The sequence below is a fragment of the Dermacentor variabilis genome, chromosome 10 (genome assembly GCF_050947875.1).
Source record: "Dermacentor variabilis isolate Ectoservices chromosome 10, ASM5094787v1, whole genome shotgun sequence".
NCBI classification, from domain to species: Eukaryota; Metazoa; Arthropoda; class Arachnida; order Ixodida; family Ixodidae; genus Dermacentor; species Dermacentor variabilis.
The window spans coordinates 22239856-22257187 of NC_134577.1; the positions used below are offsets into that span (position 1 = coordinate 22239856).

Here is a 17332-nt window from a genome sequence, read left to right on the forward strand (position 1 = left end):
TGTTGAAATTTGAAACCCTGCATGTTGGTGCTTCTCTAGGGTACCTCAATAATAAACCGAGACATTTCGTTACATTAATCAATTCATTCATTTGCCACACAAAAGCACTTCATTGCTTTCTTGAGTGCCTCATCAGTAAATAGACATTTACTTGCATTAATTTATTCATTTGTCGCACAAAAAAAAACTCGTTTACGTGAAGTAGCACAAAGAAAGGAATGCCACACCAGTTTCTCAGAAAGACTTCACACTTGAATAAAAATTCGTCCCAGACAGGGGATCAAACCTGGGACCAACAATGCCTTTCTGGAACAGTCGCTCTACCACGCTGCCTACTGCAGCTGAGGCTATACACAGCCTCTGATGATGGGAGTATCCTGGTTAGGCTGACGAAGTAACCACTGTAAACAGCTCTGCAAGATTTCAAACATTTTTTTTTATTTGGCACACTTCTGTACAACAAGTGCTAGAAAGGCCACAGACCTTTCAACTTCACTCAGCCTTCTATGCTGCCGGTAAATGACCACTATTTGTTCGAGCCACAATACCAGAGCCGTCATAGGCAAGAACTTCCAACGTCTTAAATTAATAACAGCTACCGGCAGTCTTGAATCACTCGAAACCTCTCCTTAACGCAGAGACACACATTGTCCTTTCTCTGGATAACTTAGGCAATGATTGGGATCACAGAATAGCTGCAACATCTGTGCAGCCTCACACAGGAAATAGAGACTTTAATTGATATTCTAAGGCAAAGGCTGCTGTAAATTGCTAGCGTGCTTCAAATTTGAGATGGTTATAGGAATGTATCAATGGGGGTGCTATTCAAGACATGAAAGGTGACAGCACACTGTGATAAGAAAAAAATGACACGAATGCTGCCTATGCCAAGCTTGAGTCTGTCTTTTTTTTTTTTCTCTCTGCTTGCAGTTCTGATTTTTGAAGCAGATTTTGTTTAAAATCGGCAAGAGTAAAATTGAACTGGTCACGGATGACAAGCTTGGCGTGTGCAAGGACCAAAGTGGCAGCAAGAAAATAGAGTTTGTGCAACCAATGTTTGTTCCATTATACTATGTACAGCACTGTTGGTGATTTGGTGACGCTTCGCTTATAGCAGCGGGTGACTTACGAAACTGCGAAAATAGCTCTCACACGCCTTATTTACAGGACACTGACAAAAACAACCAGCCTTCTCTTCTCCTGGGTTCACTTGCGACATTCTCCAAGAGGAATTTGAAAAAGAAGACAACATGAAACAAGGACATTTAAATACAGGCGCAAATGTCTAGATTTACATTGTACTTACAGCAATAATAAAAGAATGTACAAAGCCGTCGATTAGACCTGGCTTCTTAGCGAAAAGCACCGTTCAGTCTCTCGTCATTTTTTTTTCTTAAATTAAGGAGTCGAGAGACGTTCATGCTCTTTCTCTGATCACGGGCGGTAAGCATGAATGGCTGTACCAAGTCTGCTCTCGCCAGCGACTAGCACTTCCCCCTCCACTCTTGTGTTCGACGACTAGATGCTTAGGATTCAAAGAACCGGTCTCCCTTCTATACCTGCTTTCCTCCGAGACATGCAAAGAAAGTTCTCTCGTGGACGGGTAGACGGACTGGGGAACACACACAATCCGTCCCTCGCAAGTGCCAGTCCATTTCAGTTAAGTACACGATTGCTTCTTAAAAGTCCTATGCGACATGAATTTCTAAGCAGGGAAAAAAAGAAGAAAAGAACACGCGCACTGCCCACAAGCACATGCACGTGCCAATCACACACACACACTACTCCAGTTAGCAGTACGTGCTGAGGTTGTATCGCTGCTGGTGCTGAGACTGCTGCTGCTGTTGCAATCTCGGATCCGATGGTGTCGTCATCATGGCGTCCGGACGAATCCTGCTCACCACTTTTTCACCGTCCAACACCGCCATCACCACAGGGTTGCTCTCCACGGGGCCGTGCAACAAGTCCGGCAGCGTAGGTGATGCACCCCAGCAATCCTCGCTGTCGGCGACCATGCCCGAGTCTGAGGAGAAGTTTGTTGGGGCATCTTCTAGCCTCTGCGCCAGGGCGGCCTCGTACAGCATCTTGGGTGAGTAAGGAGGCCCATTGAAGCCGACGATGTCGTGCTTGCGTCGGCCCGAGCCATAGTGCCTCTGCTGCTCCGTGCCATAGCGCGGCATCTCTGGTGAAGACGTGGCGTAGTCCCTGGCAAAGCCCTGCATGACGTGTGCCAGGGGTGTGGCCTGGTACTTGCCCGGCAGTGGCGTGACGAGCAAGGGCCGCTGGTCGTAGCCATAACTGGACGAGGAGTGCTGGCTCATATCGGACAGGTCTCCGTAGAACGCCTCGGATTGGGGAGGCGCAGGTGGTGGCGGGACGTCGGACAGGCGATCGACTGAGGAGGCATCACCGTCGATGGACTCATAGATGTGGTCCGCAAACGCACTGTAGACGCTCGATGAATCCGAGTAGTGTCCTGGCCTCCGGCTGTGAGCCCAAGTTCGGTGATGGGGTCCGTTCTGGGCCGCTTGGCCGCTCTTCACGTGGCTTGGGGTCCGCTGGAGCTTGTTGGAGTGGTGCTGTGAGGGCGGTTGCTGCTGTTCAGGGCTGTTGATGGCGCTGATGTTGTTGCTGGCCGAACTGCGGTGCAGCGTGCCGCCAGAGACTTGACTAAGGGCATTGATATTGTTCTGCCCTTCCTCCAGCATCCTGTTGTTAGCACCGGGAGAAGCGAGTGCTAGGCTGCGGTTGTTGCTGACCCTGTCCATAGATTGGTGACCTGAAAAAAAATAAAAGGTGGTAATCCAGTCATGAGAACGTGTTCACCAAAAGTAGCTCTGAAATGGTGTACGCTTTAGCAGCAATGACTCATTTTGCTCAGTTGTAACTTGATAGATTGACACAGTTAAAGTAAGCTGTCTGCACACGGGCAAGGTCATATTGCGGTAAGCATGAGTGCTGTATGAGTGTAAAGTGCGCTCAAGGTGGCTGGGCATGATAGCAGACGCCAACATCACTGCTATGTCAAGTATTCAAACAACTTGGTAATAGCTTCCTGTGGTAATAGCACTCCCTTGCTTTACTTTTCATTTTAATGCAAAAAAAAAGAAGGCAATTAGTGGCCTTGAAATTCCTCTCCATATTGGCCCTCCTTGTACATCATACTTCTACATACAAGAGAAAAAAAGAACCTGTTTTGTGAATTACAACATTTTACTTTGAAGTATTCTCTGTATAGTCATCTAACATCCAACAGAAGCGATCAGACTCCTTACCTGGTATGGTGAACTTTGGGGTAACTGTAGAATTTTTGTCCTGTGAGTTCCAAGACTGCTGGACAACCTGAAGGACAAGATCAAAAAGAACATCATTATAGCCAGGCGATGCAGACTTACAAAACCAGGCATGCGTGATAAGAAAGTAAGCAATTAGTGAGAGGATTACTTGCATGCAAAGAGGATGCTAAACTTTTGTATACTGTGTTAGTTACTAAAGCTGCCTTTTTGTGACAGCAGCAATTAGAAAGTTTGCGCTAACAAGCTTTTTCAATGCACCAGCACCAGAAGAACATAAAGAACTCTGACGACTGTATGAAATAAGAGCGGTGACGGTATGCAGGATAACCACTGTGGCTACTCGTGCCATGAAATTGTTTTCAAAAGGTTGCACACTTAAAAGAGTGAAATGGCAGAGCCATAAAGAAGGATACATTGCAAGAAAAAAGTAAAAAGAAGTAATTGTAAACAATACATTTTTGTCTGCACTTCTAAAGTTAGGGGTTGCAGAATAGAAACAGTTTCATTGTTTGGCTTTTAATTAAACAGATAGATATACAAATACACAAATGGTGGGAATGTATTACTGCAGTTCCACTGCATTACCATCCTCAAAATGGAGCCAGCCTACGTAATGCAAATAAATCATAAGCAGGCATAATAGCTTTCCTGGCAGCAAAGTGTTTTTGTAATTATTAGCACTGCACCTTCGTGTGTGACTAGGACAAGGGAACTGACCTGCCCAAAAATTATGGCTTACGATATTGTCTAGTGAATGCCAAATTAAACAATATAACATTCATAACGTTTGTGCTTATCAAATAAAATGCCAAAGCTGCTTCGCAGTGTGTAGAGATGATGGGAATTTCCATCAAACAACTGGCAAAAAAAGCCTGAAATCTTCATTTTATGACAAACTGAAGCTCTCTATGTATCTCAGTTATGCTAAATCAGCAGATGCTGGTGAATCCCTGTGTTTACATGAATATGACATGACTACAAACATATCCCTACTTTGAATATAATTTGGTAATATAAATCTGCAGAACATTTTACTACAGGTATAATGTAATGTGATGCCACATAACCCTGTCGCACTTAAGCGTTCAGATAAGCTAAAAAGATATGATGTGTGGATCCTTCTATGTCACTGTTTAACAAGCCCACTTGACTTCTCTTAGCTTTTCTTTATATACAAACTGCTGAAACATTTGACCTTATCATTCATCAATGTAGTGTAACACCTCAGAGGCGTTTTTTCCTTTAGTACTAAATGGCCCGAGTGATCACCTTTGACTGTTTGACTACTTCCTTATGCAAGCCTATGTTCAAGGAACAATCTCTTTCTTTCTCTCAATTTTCTATTCTATCCCTTGTGCAGGTTTGTCAATTAGATGTTTTCTCAGTTGACTTTTCTATGCATTTTTCTTTGCATATTCTCTGTCTATGAATTCTCTAATTTATACATATCTTCAGTTGTCTACAACCTGTCCCTCGTGAACCTCCTGCATTGCCCAAGCGGCGCAAACTAATGCTCTCCTCAGCCGGCACTACCGCGAACATGAACTTTCTCCATGCTAGGGGTAAACTGGGGTTGAACAAGGGACGCCTTTGGGGGCAATGTTTCAGTAGGGGGGACTAGTCCTCTAGCTCCAAAAATATCCCTTGTTTGACCACTGTTGACCACTTCTCCGTATCGCTGTACACCTCTGTCTCGTCTGGGTGCTTCCATGCTGATATTAGCCAACTTGAAACATCAAAGCTACTTTAGGCAGGAGACACAAAGCCACAGTGAACTGCATACCGACACCAACTAGGCGGCTTCCGCCCAACAACATGGGTACGCAGGCAAAAAGGGGAGGGGCAAGCTCTACCGGGAATAGCCGGAGATAAGCTACTGAGGTGCGGGAGGAGGGGAGGCGGCAGAACGTAAAAAAAGTGCATAAAGTGGTGCAAAAGTGCCGGTGCTATACCTGGCGCAATAGAGGATACAGAGGGGGGTAGTATGGGGGGGGTACCCACACTGAGCTGAGCTGCAGTGCCGTTGGACAGCACGTGCGGCGGGGGGGCGTCTTCGTTCCCGGAAGAACGCCGCAGGCACTCGGGAAGCCAGGGCACGTTTTTCAAGACCCGCTGCACTTCCTCTTGCACCTGCCATGAGGTGTCTCAGGGTCAGTGTGACTCGTGTCACTACTAACGCAGTGCCAAACACCGAGAATATAAAATCTATTCAAAGAGTTTAACAGCTCGAATCTGCCTGCACAGTGGACTATGAGGGACGCTGCAGAGGAGGGCTCCAGATGATTTGGAGTGTCCCAGGTTCTCTAAAGTGTGCCCAAAGCATGGCACATTAGTTTTGTTTTTTGCCTTTGACCTCATCGGAATGTGGCCATAGGGGCAAGGAATCAAATCCATGACGTGGTGCTCTGAGACAGAATTCTAGTGCAGTAGGTTAATGGGTTGCTGCAACTAGGCTTTGCGATTTTCGTATCTAAGGTGTGTGGCTAAGGCAGAGGTTAGCAGCAACAAATATTCCAATGATAATACGGCCAATTGGCTCAAATATGGCTAAACAATTTTCTTTACAATATAAAAGCACATCAGTATCAAAGTCACGTCTGCTTAGCAGAAGCCCCAAAACCGGCACTGCTTTCGGGCACCACTTTTTTAAATTTTAATTTTTTCGTCTCGATCGAAATCGGTAAGACAGTTGCCGCCAAAAAACATTTCTGAATCTCACGCACCCAAAGAGAGCATTTTCAGTGTTCTCAGTTGTGAACATATAAACCAGGAGATTGTATCAAATGGAAATAAAGTAACAAGGGTCTACTACTTGGGGGAAGACTAACTGTGGTGGTAACTGCCTGCACCATAATACATCTCTTGTTGCAGAGTGTTATATTTCTTGCGTTTCTTTCAAGTTGCAATTGGGAAGGAATGATGCCCTTTGAGTTGCTTAGTGTAGAGGATGCTTAACAATCACACTGTAAGTTTCACTTGCGTGTGGAAAGGCAATGCTTACCACTTCGTTCTTCCAGCAGCAGAAGAAGAGCACATAGGCTCCTTGCAGGCTGTTGAAGATGCAGAACAAATATGCAAACATGGCCGTGTACTTGACGACATAGAGGATGCCGGAGCCCCAGGCCAGGGACATGATTGCCACCAGAAAGACAGCCCACCATATGTCACTTCTGGAAGGTAACAAAAAAAATGACAGAAGTATTAATTTAGGTTTGTGAAATGTAGGAGGTCAACAAAACTGAACGAAAAAAATAGAGAGCTCATGCTTATATGAATAGTTTTTTTGGGCTGAGAGGGTAGAGGTAAATGGTGTGGAGCATTATGAAATGCTGCCATAGAAATCTCCCTCGCCTTGTGATAAGTCAAAGCTCATTATGGTGATGTCGCATTCAACACGAAAATAACATCGTTTTGTCCAATATTCTTCATAACCATATATTCATTACATGCTATCGGGAAAAAACATTCAGTATTTACTTTGCTATATATTCTATAATTCTGTACATCCATGTTCCTTACATCAAAGTTGAACAGCACCCAGTGTGTTATGGAAAAGCCAAAGCAGTGTTGACTTCAGTTTTCTCTTGTACCCGTATGCTGTTGAGGAAACATTCTGGAATTTGAATTACATTTAATTCTTGCGTGAACTGCTGTGTGACGTCTTTTATGCACTGCACACTTCTAGATCAGATCACACATGTTGGATATGGTGTCCACCCCGTTACATTGGAGGCCATGTGTGCTGTTTGTTTGCTCAGTTTCTTCAGGACGTTTGGTGCAAGTGTAAGCCATCATCTACCACACATTTTCAAATGCGATTGTTTAGCAGTGGCAGTATGACAAAATGTTGCACACACTAGGAGACCGAAAGAACATACCGAACTCTCCGTAGTTTGGCTTCTTCTTTGCACTTGACTGCTGTCGTGGTGCTCCCTTGATGGCACAGGACACAGGCCGAGATGCAGAGGAAGATGACACAGCCCTGACGGGAATGAAATGACCACTCATCAAAACAAGAATACTGGGAAAATATTTTTTCACACCTTTTAAAGGTTGCCGGCCTGATCTTGGCTAATGATTACCCAGAGCTCTACCGTGGCACACAAAACAATTGATTCGAACTGATTTCTCCATACATCTCATGCCACATCAAGATTTTCCCCCATGAAATATTGTCAACTTGTGCAAGTTGCCGTTTGACCTAAGAGCAAAATATTCAAATCGAACAGCATCCTTTCTTGAGTTACTAATGAAACCCCAATACTTGAAGTGATGTTTATGTAGCACCAGCCAGTAATACAATTCCAATGCACATAGAGGCTACAGAGGCATTTAGATAGGCTTTTACATAAGCTCTTTGATGGTCACAAAGAGGCTCTTACTTTTTGAAGATAAGGCATACAATGAGAAAAAATGAAGTGACTTCTAATGTTATTTAGGGGCTTAAAGATATCAAGTGCTTTTTTTCCTGGAGACCTTCTTTAGCAAAGACAACTCAAATGGAACACTTACAAAGACAACACCCACACAGGGCCCCACGAAGCTGAAGATGAAGTAGTTCTGCGACTCCAGCCAGCAGTAGCTGGAGGTGCCAAAGCTGTAGGGATCAATGATGGCCGCAATGGAAACGATGACGGCAGGTGCGATGTATGCCAGGCTGCAGAACCACCAGAGCCGGGACCGGTGGCCATCCATGGGCTCCATGAGGACTGTGTAGATCTGGAAGCCCTCAAGGAACATCCAGGCAAATGCGACCAGCAGGAAATAGTGGAGAAGCCCGGCCACAACCCCACACAGGATGGGCAGGTGAGTCTGGCTGATGCCACCGATGAAGACGAACTCGGAGATGAGCAAGCACAGGGTGAGGTTTCTGTGAATCCAGAGCCGGTCGTTCTTTCTGAAGCTGTGCAAAAGAAAAAAAAAAGGAAAAAATCGACATTGTCAGCGACAAAGTAGCATTGGCGAAGTGCTCCATTTTTTACCTGGCCACCATTGAGTAATCAGTGGCCATGTTTATTTTTTTTCCTTTTCATATATTTATACTAAGAATGACTTGCCAGAACCCAGAAAAGCTTCTACAAGTTCATCTCCCAACGCACATAATCAATGAGAAGCTTATAAGCGATCTGGCCCACAGACATTCATACACAATTGCAAGTTTCTGAGGTCGAGATGAGGAGTGCCTGAAAACTATTTCAATATTCTGACACTAAAACTTTCTGTACTCATTTTGATGCTCTGTTACATACCTTAATATGTGAAGAAGTATGATGGTCACCAGAAGAAAAAGGCTTGCCAGGACACATCCAACTGTGGTTATCACTTTCAGTGTCCTAGGATTTGTACTGTATGCCTGTAGGATAAGAGAAGACACCATATTAAAACAGTCTGCTGCCTATGGATCAATTGTCACTACTCTGCAATGAGGCACAACGAAATTAAGCATTCTTTCATTTCGATTTTCTTTTTATTACCTGCACTGGCTGCACTTCCATGAGGACGGCGAAGTTTGTGAGGTGGTCACAAGCGCAGGTTGTGTGCGTTGTATTGTAAAAGTGCACCCAGCAGCCTTCGGTGGACCATGTCTGCATGTCGTAGTTCCAGAAGACACACTGAGGGTTGCTGACGTTGTTTTCCTGCAGAGAACAGCAAACAAATGTTGTTTATTTGAAGAGCAAAGAACCGAGTTCTCTAAACAGTGCAGAAGCTGCATTTGCAAGGCAATTTTGCTTGCATCAGACATTTAATCAGAAGCTTTAACCTTGCTGCTGAAATGCACATGGAATGTAGAAGCACTCCCAGGTGACCGCCCCCGAGTTTCTGTGAAATTCGTTGCACTCAAATGAAAATTGAAATTTTAGTACCCGATGGGAGCTCACTCAAAAAAATTTCGGCCGTCGATGTTTCTTTAGAAAAACCGCCAGAAATGAGGGAATTTATTTAAAATGTCAAAACCACTAAGTTTAGAAATATTGCAAGCCGAAATAAAATGAGTGCCACAATTTCGTAAACTGCATCTGTGAGGACGAAACTTCAAGTACACAAAATTGATTTACTATTGCTCTAAAATAAGCAAAATAATTTGAGAATAGAAGTATTAATGCACCCCACATAAACATGTAGTTTCATATAAACTATAAGGCTGATTTAGATATGACATAGCCTTATAAGTTTTTATATGTGCAGTTAACAGAAATCCCATTTTTGTTTTCATTGTGAGGCTCAAAATAATTTTTAATTTACTGATTTTGGTAAACTTATTTAATGACTCGAAACTAAGTAAACAGCCACAACACAATCTCAGTAGGCAGGGAACAAAGAATATGCTAGTCCAATCACCTCAGTACGGTACAAATCAAGCTGGCTTCGTGAGAAATAGTTACAACTGCTATTCTCGACATGTGAAAACTTGAAGCACTAAAGTTATAGCAAAATCACCTAATCAGCTTACCTGTAGGTGTTTCAGGGTGACAGTTATTGGCTGCGGAAGGTGGCTGTTGCGATGGCGACCCACAGACGCAGCAACTACTCGTGAATTTACAACATGCGTGCCGGGGTTGAAGACGACGTTCGGCTGTTCGCTGTATCCATCATCGCTGATGTAGCTATCCATCCCTTGCCTCACCATTGGCTCTGGCCTCAAGAAATCTTCGACACCATTGTACGCGATGAACACAACTTTGCCGAGACCTGAAAGAGGACCGACCGTTTTTAGTGACGGCGTTGAGCAACAAAACGCAGCTCTTCAGAAAGTTACTACGTTTACTCGACGTGGCAGAAAAAGTTTACTGAAAAATGACACGCATGTTGGAATAAAGTATGAAAACAAAACTGCAGTAGTGATAACCTATCATCGTTGGCAATAAAAGTTGCTTTAATCCAATTCGATCTGGGATTCCCAGCAGCTGTAGGAGTTGCAATAGCTGTTACATCGTTCGTGCCCACTTCCCAAGTTGGTTAGGCAGCCATGATCTGCATTGTAGTTAACCTCAACTGCCATAGATGTGCACAGAAGATGACATGCTCTGGGCTATTGACAGTTATAAGGAGCCCTCCGACAGCAATGATAAGTGATACTTGAAGTCCCACTCTGACTCAGATGCAATAAATGTCCTTTAATGGGTGCACAAATTGCTTGTACTGTCCCTCTGGCAATGGAAATGTTGTGAATTAATAATCAGCGACATTGCATCTTTTTTATGCAGTATGAAAATTGGGGGCGTGCATTACAATCAATAGCATTACATTTTTCATTTGTGACTACAAAGGTCAAGTGCACTTACAAACATGTGTGAAGCATGATCAGATTGAGTAAATATGATAAGACACCTTTCAAGCTTTAATATCAGCCTTAGTCAAACACCTTGTGTGAAAACAGAGACAATTATTACCGTGTTTTGAGAACTGTGCTATGGACTCCACAGGTAGAAGAACCGAATCTTGCATACCGGACCACTGCAAGCTTTGAGTCTCGCTTACTGACGGAAACTGGATGTTCATTGTCCATCGAGAGTCGATGACCTTTACAGATAGAACTGCAAAGCAAAGCACAGATAGCACAGTGAGTCCTGAGCACATCTATAAGCACTGACTCTGGTTCGTCTACACCATCTGGTGGGTGAACTGATGAGCTCTCAAACCAAGCATGTTTGCTTGCTGTTTGTGTACTTTAACATACGGGAGAACTATATCAAGTGCTATTAATGTCCTGAGAATCTCAAATAGTCATCTTTCCCCATGCATTTGGTAAATTGTGAGCTAGCGGATTGTAAACCCGATAATTTTCAGTGAACAGTCTCTATACCAAATTGCATCCCACAACAAAATACCTTTGTTATATCCAATATTAGTTATAAGTGCATATTCGTTACAGACTGATATCCATAAGAATTTTTTTAAGTTTACTTCGTTATATCCAATTCATTATAACCATGTTCATTATATTGAGGTTCACCTGCTTAAAATGATAACCTATGATCATGACAGTTTATGAAATACTAAGGCTAAGGAATTAATCCATGTGACTCTGCCAAGCATCTTCACTGTGCCTCAAATATTGAGTAAGGGCATCAAGTCACACTGGTGTGCCTGAACATCACAACCCATAAACATGTAGTCAAATAAGCTATAAGATACCATCACAACTTCCACTCGTAAGTTTTATAAGCAAGCACTCCAGGCTTGTTTAATGACAGCATGACTATTATTACACAGAACTTTGCAACAAGGACTCACGTATATTAGACTTGACGACGGGAAAGAATGACTCGCTCGAGAATGACTCAGCCAGGAGCAGAGCACTCTCTTCCAGGGCTGCCATGAGCATGGTCAGCACTTGCTTCTGGTCAGCGGAGCTCAGGTCCTGCCACGCTGGCCTCTGCTTCAGTTCCAGCAGGTTGCTGGCTGTTTCAGAGATGGCCTGTGTGGGACAAGAAACATGCATCATGTGTCAATGATACTGTGATAACCTGTATCATAAAATGACTACCACTGCCATGGTAAGCATAACGTGTCACATATGAGCAAAACTGGCAGAGGCACTGCTCAGCACTTCGCTGCACTGTTCTCTATGAGCAGTTTTTGCTACTTCACAACTACGGTAAATGCCACATAACTAATCAGAACTCGTAACCTAAGGTGATGTGCCTGCACTGCCATGCAGATTTCACAATAAATGATTGAGCAATGCAAAAACAATTTGTTTACTCTCAATGGAGAAGTCTTTTTTTGCAGTTTGAAAGCAAAATACGAAATAAATGCTTGACAAATGCCATTTGCCCAAGCCTTTCCCGTCCCTCATCTATTGCTTCTGTTAATTGCCAAGATGCCAAGCAACGCCTGGCTGTGTACGTGTAAATGTGTTGCACACCAAACTCAGCGCAACGCTACAGCGTTACGGGCTGCAATATAAACGAATTGTAGAAAAATACGGGACGGAGCGGGTGACGTTCGAGTCGGGGCCCCAGGGTGGAGTCACGCAACTCAATTCCGGGCGCGCATCACCTTACGAGCTTAGGAGGGTTCGATTCGAAACCAGCTGCTTCAAAGCCGCCCGACCCGCCCCCCGCTCAAGAGACAGGGAAGATCCATCTGCGGATCATGGAGAACACCAGCTGGAACTCGCGGAGAGGGGTGGGTGTACACCCGTAATAAAGACGCGATCGAGAGGCGAGGCCGTGACTCAGCGACAACGCGCCGGTATAACCCGCCCGAAGGTGCAGCAGCAGCGGCAGCAGCAACGACGACAACAACACAGACAAAAAGGATATCCCGTGAGCGGCGCAGGAGACGAGAAAACCGACGCTGCCACGGCCAATCACCGTTGGCTCGTCCGTCGGTTCATGCCAACGCCCAGCGCGCGCACCGCTTCATGATTAATAGGTCCGAGTCGAGCTCGCGACGCGGAAACCGGTGTACCGTGGACGAGCTCTGGGGGCTACAGCCAGCGGCACGGACTAGCCAGGGGTAGTACGTGCGCGTGACTCACACGCGGTGTGCCCGGCCGCGTCGTATGTGTGCTTCGGGCGCGCTGTTGCAGTATACTGCTTGCCTGATATTGCCGCTTTAGCGCGCGCATATACGCGCTTATGCGTCGCTGTCCGGCCCTCGTAAATGGATCGTGCGTAAAAAGCTTTCCCGGGATCGAAGCCTGGCGCTGGCCGCGCCGGCGGCGTGCACGGTCCGATGCACCGGACGCCTCCTAGTTCGGTGCACCGTCGCGCGGTGGCGCGGGCGCGCCTTCTGCTCGGTTGTGTACCGCGTGTACAGAAATGGCTGACCGCGCGGAGAAGTGGGAAGAATTCGGGGACGGGGCTGGCACCGAGGCGGCGCCCCGTGCGGCGTCAGACTTCGTTAATACTAAAGCCCCGCTTCGTAATCTGGACAATTCATCTCATGTCCGGCCCCGGATTACGCTAGTGCTTCTGTTGATATTATGGGACATGCGAGCCGTCCAGGAGCAAGAAGTCCCCACGCGTCGTGTGTTCTCGTGTAATTGCCTCATCTTGTGCAATGGTGCACGCACCGCACCGTTTCGTGATAGTACTAGCCGCCATGTTGTAGCGACTAGCAGCCTGCAATCTGCGCAGACTTACTACGTAACGCACTTTCGATAACACTCGATTAACGTCAGATAATTTAAGGCGCCGAGTTCTCGCACCTGAGAAATTAGGACTTCCTAGACCTAGCGAAGTCACCTATGTCTGTGATGGCGCATAGACAGCGTTGTCTAGAAGTTACACCTTTAAGATATGGCTAAACTGAATGGCCTCGGCCAAAAGTTTGCCAAACGCCAGCCCTGCTTTCTGTCGTGCAAGGGAACATAAACACTACGTACACGTCGTTACGTCTGGTCGCGTCAAGTACATCTGACCGCAACACGGCCATTACGTCCCCGCATTCGATGGAGCCGCGACGGCCGCACACGTTTCGGGCTCAGTGCACGGAACTAGCCGTACCGCGAGCTTAAAGGTGAGCTATAGGTGCGCGCACACCCCCCCGCGCGGTTCGTGTATAAAGAGAAAGGAAGCGGGGAGGATCGAACACTCCGGCATTATCCTCCAGCGCCGCAGTGTATGCCGTTGGCGGCGGCCGAGGGTGACACCCCATCCACGTGAGGTCACCCCACCTCTAAAAAAAAAAAAAAAAAAAGCAATACAGAAATACATGGAGCTACACTACCAACGCCCGAAGGCATGCATTTCGCAGGCGCCAGATCGGTGGAAAGAGGGAGAGTGTATCTTAATATATCAATTTTTTTTTTTTCCGGGAGAAAAGTCTGAACGCCGAATAAGCACAACACTCGATCGGCTGCAGCATCTGCGACTCACGTTACTCACGTTTACGTCACAGCGCGGGATCCGATACAGATGGCGCTGATTGTCGGCCAGCTAGCCCGGGACGCGCCACGGGGATAAACTCCCGCTAGCAGCCGGGACAGCAAGGCGCGAGTTGAGTGGTGACTACGAGCACGGCGGGGGGGAACGACGGCGATAAGGACTTCGGCGCCTCGCGAGTTGGGACGCGTGCGCAGTTTAGCGTATAGACAAGATTAAAGGAACAAAAAAAAATAATATGTTTCTCCCTAATGTGCTACTCGAAGCGTGTTCCTTCCTCTCCCCGTCTCCTGCCCGACCCACCGTTTTCTCCTGGAAAAAGGGATTTGTCAGCGCGCAGTGGCCGCCAGTTCTTTAATGTCGTTACCACCTCTTGGCACGTCCGCGGGCGACGAGCACAGCGACCCCTAGCGTGGCTAATCACTGCAGGGATCGGCCGGATATGGACCATTGGGCCGTGGCGTAATGTTATCGCGACTACCTATATTGTGTGTTTGCTCGAGCTCTCTATTTGCGCGACACTTGCTTTGCCGACGCATCGCGGAAGGTGAGGGGAAAAAAGATTGAAACAAAAGCGAAGGAATAGTGAAAAAGAATGAAGCAGAAGAAACGGGGCGCCGCGGTAGTACTCGCTTCCTCAACTTCCCGTCGGTGATTTGTAGATGGCGCTAATGTAGGATTATATCCCAGCTATAGGCCGGGGGATCTTGTCGTATTTCATCCAATCTCTCGCTCGAATTGCTACTTGCGTCGTGTGCGTCGAAATTCGTGGAAATGGATACTTGAAAGAAATAAAATCAAGGTACGTCTCCCTCGGACACTTGTTACGGTCACGTTGATAGAAACGTTCGCAATCCGCGTGCTTCACCAATAGCCTTAAAGACTAGCCTCTTTAAAAGGAGTGCGGAAGTCGCCCTAAGAAAACCAATACAGCTTTATGGTAGCAATAGAAGTGAGTAACTCATTTACCTGCGCAGGAAATGCCTAAGAAAACTTAGCACGTGGAAAACTTGAGATTTCCGCACAATTATAATAAGCGTGAACGCAGAATTGCTTTTACTGAACCGACTTGAAAGAAACATCGTTGCGTTTGAAATAAAATTGTCAAACTGGTGTCGAAGGCATACTTTTAATTGAGCATTTCACTTTTTTTACGAATCTTGCCGAAAATTGGAAAAGGAACGAAAAAAAAACAAAAGTAGCGGATAAACTGATGCGTTTAAAGAATCGCAGCTGAACACAGAGTCACGAGATGTCGCAACCGGCGCTGCTGCTCCCATCTACGTCACCGGGTCACTACGTAAACAGTATTGCGCGTACGCACAGACTAAAAGCGAATATATTTAATAAGATATATGTACGACACACGAAGCAATACTCACGTCTAGCAGTTCCTTGAAGACTTGCTCCCTGTGCCAGGCATCCAGGAATGTCTCCATGCTGCTGACGGCCTTGGAGAGCATCTGCTGCACAATAGCCGCGATGTGTTTGACGTCCTGGCTGAACAACCACTTGGTCTGCGTCATCAGCGACAGGTCGATTGCCACGCTGATGATCGACTCGCCGCTCTCCAGCTGTTGGGGGAGAACAGAATGAACGCGGCACGAATTAGCAGCACTCCCAAACCACTGAGTGGTTTCGTTTAAATAGTTCTTGAAACACTGCCATCTGGCTCGTGGTGATGACTGTCGTCTGCTACTGAAGCATTTACTTACAAAATTGGTTCTTTTTTTTTATCGATGTCGTCTGCTTCTAAACCTACGACAGATGAAAACAGACGAACGCTACGACAGCGGGAGCTTAAGCTTGGTAGCCAACTACGATATGCCTATTCACGTACATGAACGAAACAACAGCTGGCAACAGCTGACCCGACTCGAGTTAACTGCATTAAGAGAGAAAGCTGAACTGCATGCAAACTAGTGGAAGCAGAATTGTGATTTCTGCTCCCAGTTCCTTAAAACAGTCCAGCTCAACTTTACATTCCTCGTTATTGTCCCTTCGAAGAGGTCCATGGAACCGGAGATGACGCCATCAACGGAAAGACCAACTGAGTCACCAAGGGCACTCACCCGCTCGCGAAGGTTCTCCACCCAGAGGGATCGGCAGAGGCGAAGGTCCGGTTTGTCCGGAACCCAGCGAAGACCGACGTGACTGCACTTCCACTTCGCCACACCTGCAAAGGGACCAAAAACGGGCTCGGTGAGGCAATTGTGCATAACTGAAACGAACACCCTAAAGACAACTGCGCGTAGCTGCAAAGGAAAAGCTTCCGCGTGGCCATTTGTGTTACATAGCACATCAATACGAACACACTGTTTGTTTGCAATATTCAGAAGGACTTTGCATACTGTCATCCAGAGATCTTAAAAAGTTCTGTGATGAGCACATTGAGTTTGTATTGAATAAGTAGTTACTTTCTCAATTGAGTTTATACTGAGTAGGAAATAACTACTGAGTCTGTAATGAGCAGGCATCGCGTACGCATCGTCATTATTTCCAGACGAACAACATGGCGAGATACTTGTTAAAGAAAAGCTCGTTTGGTAAAAAGCGACGTGTTAGGGTTTCATGCCGCTAGGGCACTCGGAATACAATTCAACAGACCTTTCACACAATCTACGAAAGGCAAACATGTATATAAAATCAACATAAATCAATACAATGTAAAGAAACTGATGTTTTATAGCCGGCAAGTAACGAAAGACGTATGCACGCTCTAACGTGTTTCTCGGCGCTCGACAAAACTGAACCGGGCGTCATAATACTCCGGCGGCTCGGAATAAGTTTCCCAAACTCGCGCAGTCCACAACCGCCAGTCAACTTCGGGCGCACCATCAAAGTTTCCAGATCGGTTAGCGCGAAGCCGAGGTCGGGTCGATCAACTTGCAACTACCCATTACAGTGTAAAAAAAAACAAAAGGGCGGTGGCGGAGGTGGGGGTGGGGGTATACCCGAAGATGACTGGCTTTCACCGCCAGAGGGTGTGCGCGCGCGCGTCGCAAATGACGTGCGCGTCTTCTCGTCTCGGGGGAGTTTCGGCGCGAACACAGTCGCTGGCGAACGGCGCACCCCCTTGCGGAACTCTGACGTGACGACGGACGGGCAGGAAAAGAAAAAAAAAAGTGTATTATTAGCGCGACATCAATTACGCAGGCGCGACGCGATTACTCCGCTCGCGTCCGTTAACTCGCCGAACTC

At 46.2% G+C, this 17332-nt stretch overlaps 1 protein-coding gene across 6 annotated transcripts in view; it reads right to left on the reverse strand.

Annotated features, from left to right (window-relative positions):
• Positions 1-414: 414 nt before the first annotated feature.
• Positions 415-17332, reverse strand: part of LOC142560123 (latrophilin Cirl-like) — an 848550-nt gene continuing 831632 nt past the window's right edge. For 5 of the 6 annotated variants that reach the window (XM_075671952.1, XM_075671953.1, XM_075671954.1 and 2 more), the window contains 13 exons: positions 16204-16307; positions 15514-15705; positions 11532-11715; positions 10688-10831; positions 9748-9986; positions 8771-8932; positions 8546-8649; positions 7809-8199; positions 7175-7278; positions 6298-6466; positions 5298-5426; positions 3276-3342; positions 415-2779 (listed from right to left, as the gene is read on the reverse strand). In XM_075671952.1, coding sequence (XP_075528067.1) covers positions 1791-2779; positions 3276-3342; positions 5298-5426; positions 6298-6466; positions 7175-7278; positions 7809-8199; positions 8546-8649; positions 8771-8932; positions 9748-9986; positions 10688-10831; positions 11532-11715; positions 15514-15705; positions 16204-16307 — 2978 coding nt within the window. In that variant the 3' untranslated portion in view covers positions 415-1790. The remainder of the gene's footprint in view (positions 2780-3275; positions 3343-5297; positions 5427-6297; positions 6467-7174; positions 7279-7808; positions 8200-8545; positions 8650-8770; positions 8933-9747; positions 9987-10687; positions 10832-11531; positions 11716-15513; positions 15706-16203; positions 16308-17332) is intronic. The other variant, XM_075671956.1, reaches the window with a different exon arrangement.